At 48.9% G+C, this 16790-nt stretch overlaps 1 protein-coding gene across 2 annotated transcripts in view; it reads left to right on the plus strand.

Annotated features, from left to right (window-relative positions):
• Positions 1-16790, plus strand: part of ARL6 (ADP ribosylation factor like GTPase 6) — a 270741-nt gene that overhangs the window by 163721 nt on the left and 90230 nt on the right. Inside the window, exons 1-2 of one of the 2 annotated variants that reach the window (XM_040423275.1) lie at positions 1863-1970; positions 7284-7422. In XM_040423275.1, the coding sequence (XP_040279209.1) occupies positions 7300-7422 (123 nt within the window). In that variant the 5' untranslated portion in view covers positions 1863-1970; positions 7284-7299. Of the gene's footprint in view, positions 1-1862; positions 1971-7283; positions 7423-16790 lie in introns of those variants that run through there. The other variant, XM_040423274.1, reaches the window with a different exon arrangement.

A 16790-nucleotide genomic window follows, 5' to 3' on the forward strand; every position in this document is an offset into this window, starting at 1 on the left:
ATTGACTTTCAATGGGTCCGTGGAAAAATCGGAAAATGCACCGTTTTGTAGCCGCATCCGTGATCCGTGTTTCCTGGCCGTGAAAAAAATATGACCTGTCCTATTTTTTTCACGGCCAACGGTTCACGGACCCATTCAAGTCAATGGGTCCGTGAAAGAACACGGATGCACACAAGATTGGCATCCGTGTCCGTGATCCGTGGCCGTAGGTTAGTTTTTATACAGACGGATCCGAAGATCCGTCTGCATAAAGCTTTTTCAAAGCTGAGTTTTCACTTCGTGAAAACTCAGAACCGACAGTATATTCTAACACAGAAGCGTTCCCATGGTGATGGGGACGCTTCTAGTTAGAATACACTACAAACTGTGTACAAGACTGCCCCCTGCTGCCTGGCAGCACCCGATCTCTTACAGGGGGCCGTGATCAGCACAATTAACCCCTTCAGGTGCGGCACCTGAAAGGGTTAATTGTACTATCATATCCCCCTGTAAGAGATCAGGGCTGCCAGGCAGCAGGGGGCAGACCCCCCCCCCCCCTCCCCAGTTTGAATATCATTGGTGGCCAGTGCGGCCCCCCCCCCCCCTCCCTCTATTGTAATAATTCGTTGGTGGCACAGTGTGCGCCCCCCCCCTTCCTCCCTCTATTGTAATAATTCGTTGGTGGCACAGTGTGCGCCCCCCCCCCCCCCTTCCTCCCTCTATTGTAATAAATCGTTGGTGGCAATCATTGGCCCCCCTCCCTCTATAGCATTAACAACATTGGTGGCCAGTGTGCGGCCTCCCATCTTGATCGGATGCTGCTAGGCAGCAGGGGGCAGTCATGTACACAGTTTGTAGTATATTCTAACTAGAAGCGTCCCCATCACCATGGGAACGCCTCTGTGTTAGAATATACTGTCGGAAATGAGGTTTCACGATCTAACTCATATCCGACAGTATATTCTAACATAGAGGCGTTCCCATGGTGATGGGGACGCTTCAAGTTAAAATATACCATCGGATTGGAGAAAACTCCGATCTGATGGTATAAAAGGGACTCCGGACTTTACATTGAAAGTCAATGGGGACGGATCCGTTTGAAATGGCACCATATTGTGTCAACGTCAAACGGATCCGTCCCCATTGACTTGCATTGTAATTCAGGACGGATCCGTTTGGCTCCGCACGGCCAGGCGGACACCAAAATGACTTTTTTTTCATGACCGTGGATCCGCCAAAAATCAAGGAAGACCCACGGACGAAAAAACGGTCACGGATCACGGACCTACGGACCCTGTTTTTGCGGACCGTGAAAAAAAACGTTCGTGTGCATGAGGCCTAAAACTGATCCGTTTTGGACCGATTGTGAGAGCCCTGAACGGATCTCACAAACGGAAAGCCAAAACGCCAGTGTGAAAGTAGCCTGAAAACCAGGGAGTGGGACAGTTCCTGCAAATCCGGGACAGTTGCAAACTGAGGGAAGCGGCTTACTTTCCATCACCCGGATCCACCCCATGGCACCAGCTGCATGATTATCAGTAGTGTAACAACAACCCCCATCATACAAAACTCTCATTGGGTACGTTTACAGTGTTTTGCAGGGCCTGTCCCTCATTTTTTCACATTACAGCTACAGCCACCAGTGACTTCACTAAGGAAGAACCCAACACAATCAATGTTGGAACTCCTGTACATAGGAGGTCTATCTCCAATTCTGAGAGAACCATTATTAACAGAATAACTACAAGTCCCAGCAGTCACCGGCCGTGTAGCTTGACTGCAGCAGCAGCTCACACAGCCTCGCCGCCGGGGTATACATGAGAGCGGCGCCGCCATTGGAAGATTCTTACGAGAGCAGCGATTGGACACCGTCAGAGGGGGGCGTGGTTTTGGGACGCAGGAAAGTGTTTGCCGGGTTACCATAGAGTCCGCCGCTTCCGGTGTATACAGCGGTGTCCGTTGGTTCCTCAGGTGTGGAACTGTACTGTAAGGTACGTGACGGGTGACGGCTGTGCCGGAAAGCGATATTTACTTCCAGTATGCACGCGTTATTGGCGGCCTGTATACTGATACTTCAGTACGGGATGCGATTTCTGCTGCAGATCTCCCCTCATCCCACCCCCCCCCCGCCCCCCCCCGCCACGTTTCAATAATGGAATGTTCTGAGAGATGTGACAGCCACAGCCCTGAGACAAGTGTCACAGGGGCAAGTCGTTTTAAAGGGGAAGTCCACCGCTTCCTACATAGTTAGTGGGGGCCCCGCTTCACAAAGTGAGGTAGAGTTCCCCGGGCTCCAAAATGAATTTTTGACAAGAACACAGCAGACTGTACTTAAAAACGCAGAGACCTCACTGCGGCCGATCCAGCATGGCGATGTCCAGCTGCCAGGGATGCATTTATTACCTAGCAATGTAGGGCAGAGGTCCCCAACCTTTTTTGCACAAAGGACCAGTTTCATGCAAGACAATTTTCCCAGGGACCAGGTGGGGTGGGGGGTGCTGATATAACGACTATATAAACTGACTGGGGCTCTGCTGCACCGTATTTTTCGCCCTATAAGACGCACCTACAGTCAGGTCCATAAATATTGGGACATGGACACAATTCTAACATTTTTGGCTCTATACACCACCACAATGGATCTGAAATGAAACAAACAAGATGTGCTTTATCTGCAGACTGCCAGCTTTAATTTGAGGGTATTTACATCCGAATCAGGTGAACGGTGTAGAAATTACAACAGTTTGCATATGTGCCTCCCACTTGTTACGGGACCAAAAGTAATGGGACGGAATGAGGCCACTTTCACACTTGCGTTTGGGGTTCCTCACAAGCGGCCCCGAACAGATCCGTAGAGCCCCAATGCATTCTGAGTGGATGCGGATCCGCTCAGAATGCATCAGTCTGGCGGCGTTCAGCCTCCGCTCCGCTCAGCAGGCGGACACCTGAACGCAGCTTGCAGCGTTCGGGTGTCCGCCTGGCCGTGCGGAGCCAAACGGATCCGTCCAGACTTACAATGTAAGTCAATGGGGACGGATCCGTTTGAAGATGACACAATATGGTGCAATTTCAAACGGATCCGTCCCCCATTGACTTTCAATGTAAAGTCTGGACGGATCCGTCTGATTAACTTTAACACTTAGAATTTTTTCTGAACTATAATGCAGCCTAATAATGATAAATCAAACTTTCACTTTTTAATACTTGGTTGCAAATCCTTTGCAGTCAATTACAGCCTGAAGTCTGGAGCGCATAGACATCACCAGACGCAGGGTTTCATCCCTGGTGGTGCTTTACCAGGCCTCTACTGCAACTGTCTTCAGTTCCTGCTTGTTCTTGGGGCATTTTCCCTTCAGTTTTGTCTTCAGCAAGTGAAATGCATGCTCAATCGGATTCAGGTCAGGTGATTGACTTGGCCATTGCATAACATTCCACTTCTTTCCCTTTAAAAACTCTTTGGTTGCTTTTGCAGTATGCTTTGGGTCATTGTCCATCTGCACTGTGAAGCTCCGTCCAATGAGTTCTGAAGCATTGGCTGAATATGAGCAGATAATATTGCCCGAAACACTTCAGAATTCATCCTGCTGCTTTTGTCAGCAGTCACATCATCAATAAATACAAGAGAACCAGTTCCATTGGCAGCCACACATGCCCACACCATGACACTACCACCACCATGCTTCACTGATGAGGTGGTATGCTTAGGATCATGAGCAGTTCCTTTCCTTCCCCATACTCTTCTCTTCCCATCACTCTGGTACAAGTAGATCTTGGTCTCATCTGTCCATAGGATGTTGTTCCAGAACAGTGAAGGCTTTTTTAGATGTCGTTTGGCAAACTCTAATCTGGCCTTCCTGTTTTTTGAGGCTCACCAATGGTTTACATCTTGTGGTGAACCCTCTGTATTCACTCTGGTGGAGTCTTCTCTTGATTGTTGACTTTGACACACATACATAGTAACATAGTACATAAGGCCGAAAAAAGACATCTGTCCGTCCAGTTCGGCCTGTTATCCTGCAAGTTGACCCAGAGGAAGGCAAAAAAAAAACTGTTAGGTAGAAGCCAATTTTCCCCACTTTAGGCCTATTGCACACGACCGTATGGCTTTTCCAGTGTTTTGCGGTCCGTTTTTCACGGATCCGTTTTTTGTTTCCGTTTTTCCGTTCCGTTTTTCCGTATGGCATATACAGTATACAGTAATTACATAGATAAAATTGGGCTGGGCATAACATTTTCAATAGATGGTTCCGCAAAAAACGGAACGGAAACGGAAGACATAAGGATGCATTTCCGTATGTGTTCCGTTTTTTTGCAGACCCATTGACTTGAATGGAGCCACGGAACATAATTTGCGGGCAATAATAGGACATGTTCTATCTTTGAATGGAAATACGGAAACAGAATGCATACGGAGTACATTCCGTTTTTTTGCAGAACCATTGAAATTAATAGTTCCGTATACGGAACGCAAAAAACGGCCAGTAAACGGGGAAAAAAACGGTCGTGTGCAGGAGGCCTTAGGGAAATAAAAAATTGCCAATCAGGCAATCAGAATAACTCCCTGGATCAACGACCCCTCTCTAGTAGCTATAGCCTGTAATATTATTACACTCCAGAAATACATCCAGGCCCCTCTTGAATTCTTTATTGTACTCACCATCACCACCTCCTCAGGCAGAGAGCTCTGCGCTGCGATTGGCCAGCGCTACAGCAGAACAAGGGCAGACTCCGCCTACCATAACTTAGTGACCGAAATCTCCGCCTAGCATAACTTAGTGACCAAAGATACCGAAGGGCATAGCGGGAGAACGGAGCGGCGCCCGGGGATAATAGTAAGTGCAGTGAGATCCCTGGGCACGGCTCTACATGTCTGTATACTTAGTTCACAATGTCAGGATCGGTGAAAGGTCCTCTTTAAACCTCACCTACCTCCTGGAGAGTGTTCTTGATCTGGCCAACTGTTGTGAAGGGTGTTTTCTTCACCAGGGAAAGAATTCTTTGGTCATCCACCACAGTTGTTTTCCGTGGTTTTTCGGGTCTTTTGGTGTTGCTGAGCTCACCGGTGCGTTCCTTCTTTTTAAGAATGTTCCAAACAGTTGTTTTGGCCGCGCCTAATGTTTTTGCTATCTCTCTGATGGGTTTGTTGTGTTTTTTCAGCCTAATGATGGCTTGCTTCACTGATAGTGACAGCTCTTTGGATCTCATCTTGAGAGTTGACAATTTTATTTTTTTACAGTGTTCGCTTGAGAGGTTAGGTGATGTGATATTTTTATAGAGCAGGTTCTTACGGAAGCGGTGATACCTAATATGTATACTTTTTTAATTTATTTAAGTTTTTCACAATAATAGCATTTTTGAAACAAAAAAACTCATGTTTTAGTGTCTCCATAGTCTGAGAGCCCTATATATATATTTTTAATTGTCTGGGTGATTGTCCTATGTAGGGTATAATTTTTTGCGGGATGCGGTAACGGTTAGGCTACTTTCACACTAGCGTTCGGAGCGGGTCCGTCTGATGTTTCATCAGACGGATCCGCTCCTATAATGCAGACGTTTGCATCCGTTCAGAACGGATCCGTCTGCATTATAACTTAGAAAAATTTCTAAGTGTGAAAGTAGCCTGAGCGGATCCGTTCAGACTTTACATTGAAAGTCAATGGGGGACGGATCCGCTTGAAGATTGAGCCATATGGTGTCATCTTCAAGCGGATCCGTCCCCATTGACTTCCATTGTAAGTCTGGACGGATCCGCTCGCCTCCGCACGGCCAGGCGGACACCCGAACGCTGCAAGCAGCGTTCAGGTGTCCGCTCACTGAGCGGAGGCTGAACGCTGGCAGACGGATGCATTCTCAGTGGATCCGCCTCCACTGAGAATGCATTAGGGTCAGACGGATGCGTTCGGGGCCGCTTGTGAGCCCCTTCAAACGGAGCTCACGAGCGGACACCCGAACGCAGGTGTGAAAGTAGCCTTAGATTGGTACAATTTTGGAGGGCATTCACCTTTTTGATCGCTTGGTGTTGCACTTCGTGATGTAAGGTGACAAAAAATGTTTTTTTAGCAGTTTTTATTTTATTTTTTTGACTGTGTTCACCTGAGGGGTTAGGTCATGTGGTATTTTTACGGACGTGGCGATACCAAATATGTCTGTTTCAATTTTTTACAATTTTATGTGTTTTATTTTGGGAAAGGGATGTTTTTTTTTTTTTTACTTGAAACTTTATTTATTTTTTTATTATGGAAAACAATGTTTTTTTTACTTTTTATTATTTTTTTTTCACTCTGGGACTTCAACTTTTTGGGATCTGATTCCCTTTACAATGCATGACAATACTTCTGTATTGTGATGCATTGGCTGTAAGTGTATTACTCACTGTACTACACTTACAGCCTTCCTGCCTGTGAGATCCAGGGGGGTGAATCTCAAAGGCTCTCACGGAAGGCAGCCACGATGCCTAAGGAAGGCATTGGGCTGCCTTCCCTGCCATCGGGTCTCCGTCACAGCAGCTCGGGGACCCGATGGCCACCCTGGACCCAGCAGGATACCGCATGTGCCGCAGTCAGCGCTGACCGTGGCAGTGCAAGGGTTAATGTGCCGACATCAGTGTCTTCACCGATGACGGCGCATACAGCAGGGGTCCGGCTATCAGTGACTGCTGGACCCCTGCCGCTGATCGGCCGGGCGCAGCACAGAGCTGAGCCTTTAGTGCCTGTAATGACAACGTCCCCGTTGCTCCCAGAGGCTCATTTGTATATAAAACATCATTTTTTTCATTAATGCGGGCACATATGGACATGAGCTGCCAAGTGCACATGTAACAGGTCGGCCAGTGCCATAGGGACAAATTCTTTCTGGAAACTCTGCCATGCCGATCACTGACTGCAGACACTAAAATTCACCCCCTGAAATCAATGCCTCATCCATGTAGACGCTGCAGATCTGTGGTGCTATTCCCTGTCCCCATATCACTACCTGATCAGATTTGCCATTCCGGAGTCCAGGAAAGCTGGATGACACCCCCAATAGCGGTGGTAGTCTTCACCCAGCTTTCCCAGAAGCAGTTCTCCACCACCTGACAGATGAGGGTGGCTGAAGGAGATTTGATGGTTGGACGGGGGAGTTTAAAGCTCTTTTCATGGGCATGAAGAGGTTATAAGGTTAATATGATGTGTGGTAGGATGCCCCCGGCACACCCCCCTGTCAACCCTCATTAGGAGCTTTATTATAAGAGGCTTACGCCGTCTGCAGCTGTCATGGCTGCCCTCCTTGTGCACTGTCTGATTTCATGTCATTCTTTGTGTCAGGTTCAGCGTGAGGAGAATGGGGCTGTTTGACCGGCTGGCAGGCTGGCTGGGCCTGAAGAAGAAGGAAGTGCACGTCTTGTGTCTGGGATTGGACAACAGTGGGAAGACCACCATCATCAATAAGCTGAAACCCGCCAATGTAAGTCCTGGACTCTGTATGCTGAACTGATGGGGGTCGTAGTCGAATAGCTCCTGTCTGGAAACCACATTTAAATTCAGTATGTTCACCTATTATCAGCAAATATTCATTATGCCCCACGCTAGACTATTGATGAAATGTGACTTTGTGGGATTTATTGCTCTGTATTGCCATGTTCTCTTGTTTTCGGGATGGGGGGGGGCTGGTAATATATTAGGCAGCAACATTATATGGTGTTCTCTAAGAAATATATTCTTTAAAGGGGTTCTCTGGGCTCTCCTATATTGATGACCTATCTTCAGGATAGGTCATCAAAATTAGATCGACGGGGTTTGACACCCCGCACCTCCGCCAATCATCTGTATGAGGAGATGACACGCACAGTGTGCATGTGCCGTCTTCTGTCTCTCTTCCTGCTGCTGCTATGACCATGGCAAAGCAGTGGTGAGCAGGAGGGGAGACGGCACGTGCACACTGCACACGCCTTCTCCTCATACAGATGATTGGCGGAGGTGCCGGGTGTCAGACCCCAGCCAATCTGATATTGATGACCTATCCTGAGGATAGGTCATTAATATAGGAGAACCCAGAGAACCCCTTTAAATCTGAATCAAACAGGAGAGATGTCAAGGCAGCTACAAGCAAAATAAATTCCCTGCAGTTTCCTAGCAGCCAGTCAGCAGGGTATGCTTTGCTTATTACAGTCTGTTGCCTGAGCTTCAGAGTACAGTCTGCTGTAAATCAGTCTGTCTTTGTTAAAAGGGTCCTTGAGGATTGCGGAGCGGCGGCTTAAAGTCGCGGCTGCGCCGAGAACGGAAATGTCCCTTCTCAGCACAGCTGTGGCTTTTAGGCCTCTTTCACACTTGCGTTGTCCGGATCCGTCATGTACTCCATTTGCCGGAGGTGCCCGCCGGATCCGTAACAACGCAAGTGAACTGAAAGCATTTGAAGACGGATCCGTCTTCAAAATGCGTTCAGTGTTACTATGGCACCCAGGACACTATTAAAGTCCTGGCTGCCATAGTAGTAGTGGGGAGCGGGGGAGCAGTATACTTACCGTCCGTGCAGCTCCCGGGGCGCTCCAGAATGACGTCAGAGCGCCCCATGCGCATGGATGACGTGATCCATGCGATCACGTCATCCATGCGCGTGGGGCGCCCTGACGTCACTCTGAAGCGCCCCGGGAGCCGCACGGACGGTAAGTATACTGCTCCCCCGCTCCCCACTACACTTTACCATGGCAAACAGGACTTTAGCGTCCTTGCAGCCATGGTAACCATTCAGAAAAAGCTAAACGTCGGATCCGGTAATGCGGCGAAACGACGTTTAGCTTAAGGCCGGATCCGGATTAATGCCTTTCAATGGGCATTAATTTCGGATCCGGCCTTGCGGCAAGTGTTCAGGATTTTTGGCCGGAGCAAAAAGCGCAGCATGCTGCGGTATTTTCTCCGGCCAAAAAACGTTCCGGTCCGGAACTGAAGACATCCTGATGCATCCTGAACAGATTTCTCTCCATTCAGAATGCATGGGGATAATCCTGATCAGGATTTTTCCGGCATAGAGCCCCGACGACGGAACTCTATGCCGGAACAGAACAACGCAAGTGTGAAAGAGCCCTTAGCCGCAATGCCGCGATCCTCAGTGCTGCCTCCACAGGGGAAATTAAGCGTTACACTGTGGTTTTTCTACACCATGAGTTTTCTGTGTAATGCAGGATAGGTCCTCCAGAGCTCATTGTAATCATTATAACAAAGAAATCAGGATCCTGAACAGAGACCCCCCCCTCTGAACTCTCTGTGGCCTTTATAGGGTATATCATAATAGAGTTTCTAAATTGGAAAATCTCTTTAAACATTTTAGGTTGACCCTTATGGCATATCAATTGGATATGCTATAAATGTCTGATCGGTGCCGATCCCACCTTTTGGACTCGTTTGTACCTCAAGAACGGGCTCCAAGCTGTGCACACGTAGTGTACGTTTCATTCACAGCTATGGGACTTCCAAAAATAGCCGAGCGCTGGAATGGAGGGATGGCCTCCGCATGCACTGTGTTCTCTTCATTTATGGTGGGGCCCAGTTCTTGAGATAGGAGCAGGTTCTGCTCCTATCGATATGTCATCAATGTCCAGCCGTGGAAGGCTAGTGCTGCAGATAGGCGCCGGCTAATGACAAGGATTTCTGGATTGGGAGAGCAGTAGCAATATGGCTGCTGGAAGGTAGATGACAAATTTCCAATAAACGTGTTAGTCGTGCGTTGCAGTGAGCAGCACTATGATTGAGGTTAAGTTGGGAGTGGGTGTAAAATGTAAAGTGCCAGCAGAGGTCGCAATAACGCCTACAAGCGTCATAGACTCCTTTACAGGCAATTTTACTCTCTAAAAAAAGTTTCATGCGTATCTCTACACATTAGACTTTCTTCTCGAATGATGTATCATCGCAGCTTGTTTGTTCAGTCCCTGCCACCCGCACCATTAATCCAGGTGGAGGCAGCAGGAACAGATACAGCGCCCCGGATCACCGCGGGCGCCGCCACTATGTGTACATTGACAATTCCTTTATGCAGCTGCTCCCAGCCTATCCCAGCGGTTCTCTCATGTACAGCTCATGTTAGAGCTGCTCTAACAGGCCCGTTGATTGGTTACTGGTAGGAAACATGCTGATTGGCCATAAATGAATTGGGGGCGAGGCTTAGCGCTACCGAATTGCAGCATTTTCAGTTTCATGCGCCTTGCTGTACACTCGCTTGTCCGTTACTCCAGGCTCAACCCTGTGTGCTGAGAGGGTCCTGGCTGGTGTCATAGGGTTGTCACTGTTACTGCATGAGGTAGATGATGCTTTGTGTTTGCATCATGTAATAAGTAGGGATGAGCGAACCCGAACTGTATAGTTCGGGTTCGTACCGAATTTTGGGGTGTCCGTGACACGGACCCGAACCCGAACATTTTCGTAAAAGTCCGGGTTCGGGTTCGGTGTTCGGCGCTTTCTTGGCGCTTTTTGAAAGGCTGCAAAGCAGCCAATCAACAAGCGTCATACTACTTGCCCCAAGAGGCCATCACAGCCTTGCCTACTATTGGCATGGCTGTGATTGGCCAGTGCAGCATGTGACCCAGCCTCTATATAAGCTTGGGTCACGTAGCGCTGCACGTCACTCTGCTGATTCAAGCATAGGGAGAGGTTGCAGCTGCGACGTTAGGGCGAGATTAGGCAGATTAACTCCTCCAAAAGACTTCATTCTGTGATCGATCTGCAGCTGTGGATCATTGAAGTGCTATTATTGACTTGCTCACTTTTTTGAGGCTGCCCAGAGCGTTTTTAGATCACTTTTTTCTGGGGTGATCGGCGGCCATTTAGTGGCTTGTGGTGCGCCAGCACGAGCTATCACCAAGTGTATTTAACAATCAATAGTGTGGTTATTTTGTGCTATATCCTACATCAGCTGCAGGCTGAGCCTGTGTCACCGAAGTGCATTTAACCATCAACAGTGTGGTTATTTTTTGGCCATATATTACATCAGGGGCAAGTTGAGCCTGTCACCCAGCGCCTAAAAAATAGACCTGACATTTCTATTCAACCAAATCTCTACTGTTTTAGCTGGTCAAGTTATTTGTAGTGACCGTAAAAGCACATTTTTTGTTCTGGGTTGAAAAACTATTCCCAAATTTGCCATTCTCAAAATAACTAGTTTCTGGTATATGAGGCCTACTTGAAATCTATCCCAAAAAGGATATCTTACATTGAAGGTGCTGATAGTGTCATTCAGAAAAACCTAAGACACACGCTACCGTGCAGATAGAAGTCTGATTCTGTAATTAAACCTATACCTGTCACACAGCGCAAAAAAAAAAAACAGGCCTCACATTTCTATTCAACCAAATCTGTACTGTTTTAGCTGGTCAAGTTATTTGTAGTGACCGTAAAAGCAGACTTTTTGTTCAGGGTTGAAAAACTATTCCCAAAATTTTGGTGAACGGGAACAATGAGGAAAACATCTAATAAGGGACGCGGACGTGGACATGGTCGTGGTGGTGTTAGTGGACCCTCTGGTGCTGGGAGAGGACGTGGCCGTTCTGCCACAGCCACACGTCCTAGTGAACCAACTACCTCAGGTCCCAGTAGCCGCCAGAATTTACAGGGATATTTGGTGGGGCCCAATGCCGTTCTAAGGATGGTAAGGCCTGAGCAGGTACAGGCATTAGTCAATTGGGTGGCCGACAATGCATCCAGCACGTTCACATTATCTCCCACCCAGTCTTCTGCAGAAAGCGCACAGATGGCGCATGAAAACCAAGCCCATCAGTCTGTCACATCACCCCCATGCATATCAGGGAAACTGTCTGAGCCTCAAGTTATGCAGCAGTCTCTTATGCTGTTTGAAGACTCTGCTGCCAGGGTTTCCCAAGGGCATCCACCTAGCTCTTCACCAGGGGTGGAAGAGATAGAATGCACTAACGCACAACCACTTATGTTTCCTGATGATGAGGACATGGGAATACAACCTCAGCACGTCTCTGATGATGACGAAACACAGGTGCCAACTGCTGCGTCTTTCTGCAGTGTGCAGACTGAACAGGAGGTCAGGGATCAAGACTGGGTGGAAGACGATGCAGGGGACGATGTGGTCCTAGACCCCACATGGAATGAAGGTCGTGCCACTGACTTGTGGTGAGACCGAGCCAACAGCGTAGCAAAAGAGGGAGCAGTGGGCAAAATCAGAACACCCGCCGCCAAGAGACTCCGCCTGCTACTGACCGCCGCCATCTGGGACCGAGCACCCCAAAGGCAGCTTCAAGGAGTTCCCTGGCATGGCACTTCTTCAAACAATGTGCTGACGACAAGACCCGAGTGGTTTGCACGCTGTGCCATCAGAGCCTGAAGCGAGGCATTAACGTTCTGAACCTTAGCACAACCTGCATGACCAGGCACCTGCATGCAAAGCATGAACTGCAGTGGAGTAAACACCTTAAAAACAAGGAAGTCACTCAGGCTCCCCCTGCTGCCTCTTCTGCTGCTGCCGCCTCGGCCTCTTCTGCTGCTGCCGCCGCCTCGGCCTCTTCTGCAGCTGCTGCCGCCGCCTCGGCCTCTTCCTCTGCCTCTGGAGGAACGTTGGCACCTGCCGCCCAGCAAACATGGGATGTACCACCAACACCACCACCTGCGTCACCAAGCATCTCAACCATGTCACACGGCAGCGTTCAGCTCTCCATCTCACAAACATTTGAGAGAAAGCGTAAATTCCCACCTAGCCACCCTCGATCCCTCGCCCTGAATGCCAGCATTTCTAAACTACTGGCCTATGAAATGCTGTCATTTAGGCTGGTGGACACACACAGCTTCAAACAGCTCATGTCACTTGCTGTCCCACAGTATGTTGTTCCCAGCCGCCACTACTGCTCCAAGAGAGCCGTGCCTTCCCTGCACAAACAAGTGTCCGATAAAATCAAGTGTGCACTGCGCAACGCCATCTGTGGCACCTAACCACAGATACGTGGACCAGTAAGCACGGCCAGGGACGCTATATCTCCCTAACTGCACACTGGGTAAATGTAGTGGCGGCTGGGCCCCAGGCGGAGAGCTGTTTGGCGCACGTCCCTCCGCCGCCAAGTATCGCAGGGCAACATTCTTTGCCTCCTGTCTCCTCCTCCTCCTACTCAGCTTCCTCCTCCTCTTCCACCTGCTCATCCAGTCAGCCACACACCTTCACCACCAACTTCAGCACAGCCCGGGGTAAACGTCAGCAGGCCATTCTGAAACTCATATGTTTGGGGGACAGGCCCCACACCGCACAGGAGTTGTGGCGGGGTATAGAACAACAGACCGACGAGTGGTTGCTGCCGGTGAGCCTCAAGCCCGGCCTGGTGGTGTGCGATAATGGGCGAAATCTTGTTGCAGCTCTGGGACTAGCCGGTTTGACGCACATCCCTTGCCTGGCGCATGTGCTGAATTTGGTGGTGCAGAAGTTCATTCGCAACTACCCCGACAAGTCAGAGCTGCTGCATAAAGTGCGGGCCGTCTGTTCGCGCTTCCGGCGTTCACACCCTGCCGCTGCTCGCCTGTCTGCGCTACAGCGTAACTTCGGCCTTCCCGCTCACCGCCTCATATGCGACGTACCCACCAGGTGGAACTCCACCTTGCATATGCTGGACAGACTGTGCGAGCAGCAGCAGGCCATAGTGGAGTTTCAGCTGCAGCACGCACGGGTCAGTCGCACTGCGGATCAGCCCCACTTCACCACCAATGATTGGGCCTCCATGCGAGACCTGTGTGCCCTGTTGCGTTGTTTCGAGTACTCCACCAACATGGCCAGTGGCGATGACGCCGTTATCAGCGTTACAATACCACTTCTATGTCTCCTTGAGAAAACACTTAGGGCGATGATGGAAGAGGAGGTGGCCCAGGAGGAAGAGGGGTCATTTTTAGCACTTTCAGGCCAGTCTCTTCGAAGTGACTCAGAGGGAGGTTTTTTGCAACACCAGAGGCCAGGTACAAATGTGGCCAGACAGGGCCCACTACTGGAGGACGAGGAGGACGAGGATGAGGAGGAGGTGGAGGAGGATGAGGATGAAGCATGTTCACAGCGGGGTGGCACCCAAAGCAGCTCGGGCCTATCACTGGTGCGTGGCTGGGGGGAAACTCAGGACGATGACGATACGCCTCCCACAGAGGACAGCTTGTCCTTACCTCTGGGCAGCCTGGCACACATGAGCGACTACATGCTGCAGTGCCTGCGCAACGACAGCAGAGTTGCCCACATTTTAACGTGTGCGGACTACTGGGTTGCCACCCTGCTGGATCCCCGGTACAAAGACAATGTGCCCACCTTACTTCCTACACTGGAGCGTGATAGGAAGATGCGCGAGTACAAGCGCACGTTGGTAGACGCGCTACTGAGAGCATTCCCAAATGTCACAGGGGAACCAGTGGAAGCCCAAGGCGAAGGCAGAGGAGGAGCAAGAGGTCGCCAACGCAGCTGTGTCACGGCCAGCTCCTCTGAGGGCAGGGTTAGCATGGCAGAGATGTGGAAAAGTTTTGTCACCACGCCACAGCTAACTGCACCACCACCTGATACGGAACGTGTTAGCAGGAGGCAACATTTCACTAACATGGTGGAACAGTACCTGTGCACACCCCTCCACGTACTGACTGATGGTTCGGCCCCATTCAACTTCTGGGTCTCCAAATTGTCCACGTGGCCAGAGCTAGCCTTTTATGCTTTGGAGGTGCTGGCCTGCCCGGCGGCCAGCGTTTTGTCTGAACGTGTATTCAGCACGGCAGGGGGCGTCATTACAGACAAACGCAGCCGCCTGTCTACAGCCAATGTGGACAAGCTGACGTTCATAAAAATGAACCAGGCATGGATCCCACAGGACCTGTCCATCCCTTGTGCAGATTAGATATTAACTACCTCCCCTTAACAATATATTATTCTACTCCAGGGCACTTCCTCATTCAATACTATTTTTAATTTCATTTTACCATTATATTGCGGGGCAACCCAAAGTTGAATGAACCTCTCCTCTGTCTGGGTGCCAGGGCCTAAATGTGTGACAGTGGCCTGTTCCAGTGGTGGGTGACGTGAAGCCTGATTCTCTGCTATGACATGAAGACTTATTCTGTGCTGACATGAAGCCAGATTCTCTGTTACGCGACCTCTCTCCTCTGCCTGGGTGCCTGGGCCTAAATGTGTGACAGTGGCCTGTTCCAGTGGTGGGTGACGTGAAGCCTGATTCTCTGCTATGACATGAAGACAGATTCTGCGCTAACATAAGGCCATATTCTCTGTTACGGGACCGCTCTCCTCTGTCTGGGTGCCGGGGCCTAAATATGTGACAGTGGCCTCTTCCAGTGGTGGGTGACATGAAGCCAGATTCTCTGCTATGGCATGAAGAGACTGATTCTCTGCTGACATGAAGCCAGATTCTTTGCTATGGCATGAAGAGACTGATTGTCTGCTGACGTGAAGCCAGATTCTCTGCTATGGGACCTCTGTCCAATTGATATTGGGTCATTTTTATTTTTTTTATTTTTATTTTAATTCATTTCCCTATCCACATTTGTTTGCAGGGGATTTACCTACATGTTGCTGCCTTTTGCAGCCCTCTAGCTCTTTCCTGGGCTGTTTTACAGGCTTTTTAGTGCCCAAAAGTTCGGGTCCCCATTGACTTCAATGGGGTTCGGGTTCGGGACGAAGTTCGGTTCGGGTTCGGATCCCGAACCCGAACATTTCCGGGAAGTTCGACCGAACTTCTCGAACCCGAACATCCAGGTGTTCGCTCAACTCTAGTAATAAGCTAATGTTAAAAGAAACAACCTGTAGCCTTAAATGCACTACAAAACCCAGCAAGCTGTCAGCTATTTATGCCATGCTGTCAGGGCAAAGACCCCTTACTCTGATTTATGCTGAGTTCCAAATTAGTATGGCAAATAGGTAACGAGTACTCGGGAGAATTGAATGATACAGACATCAAGGTTGCATCTAAGCAAGTCTCAGTTTATTACTTATGGAAAGCAAATACTTATACCACATTGGGGCCAGTTCCGGTTATACACCCACGCACTTTACATGAAAGTCATGAAACATCTGGACATATAGAAATGCTTATTAAGCAGAAGGTGTAAATGTCAGCTAACCGCAGACTTTCTATACAAAAACGAGACATACATACATACATACATACATAAATACTTACATAATAGTTCAGTCCTTAAATATAGAGATATTGAATGGTCTCCTATATAAATCCAGTCACTGATCATGCAGTGTTTTGATAAATGAAAAATACATATTGATTTTTGGATTTTCACTACAGCATCATATCACCTGCAGTGTGCGTAGAACACCACTACATTATAAAAATGTCTCCTAGGTGGACTAAAAAATAGTTCTAGATTATTAAAGTTTATTTAAAAAAAAAATAATAATAAAAACTGTTTTATTGTGTTAAAATGGTAAAAAAAATTTTTTACAAAAAATACATTCAACACTGTTTGCCAGAACCCTTATAATAAAGATAACATTATTTAAACCACCCTGTCAACAAAAACGCAAATAATATGTTTTTTCCCTGCCACCTCCCCAATGACACTGACAGGAGGGTATCACTGCCCCATGACAGAAAACAACACGGAAGCTGAAGCTTTAAAAGGGCCTCCTCTCCCCTACCTGTCCCGTGTAGCGTGGAAGCTCTTCCTGTGTCTTCAAGCTCGCTGGTCAAAGAAGCACACGGCCTGGTCTCTGCCCTACTAGTTGGGAGGGCCGTTGCAGGGGTGAGGGGCTCCGGGGACGCGTGGCCTCCTTTCCTTGTATCTTGGCATAAGTCCTTTTGTGGAAGGCAGCCCTGGGCTCCAGTCTGTATACTCCGTTAGGAG

The sequence above is a fragment of the Bufo bufo genome, chromosome 3, assembly GCF_905171765.1.
Source record: "Bufo bufo chromosome 3, aBufBuf1.1, whole genome shotgun sequence".
Lineage (NCBI taxonomy): Eukaryota > Metazoa > Chordata > Amphibia > Anura > Bufonidae > Bufo > Bufo bufo.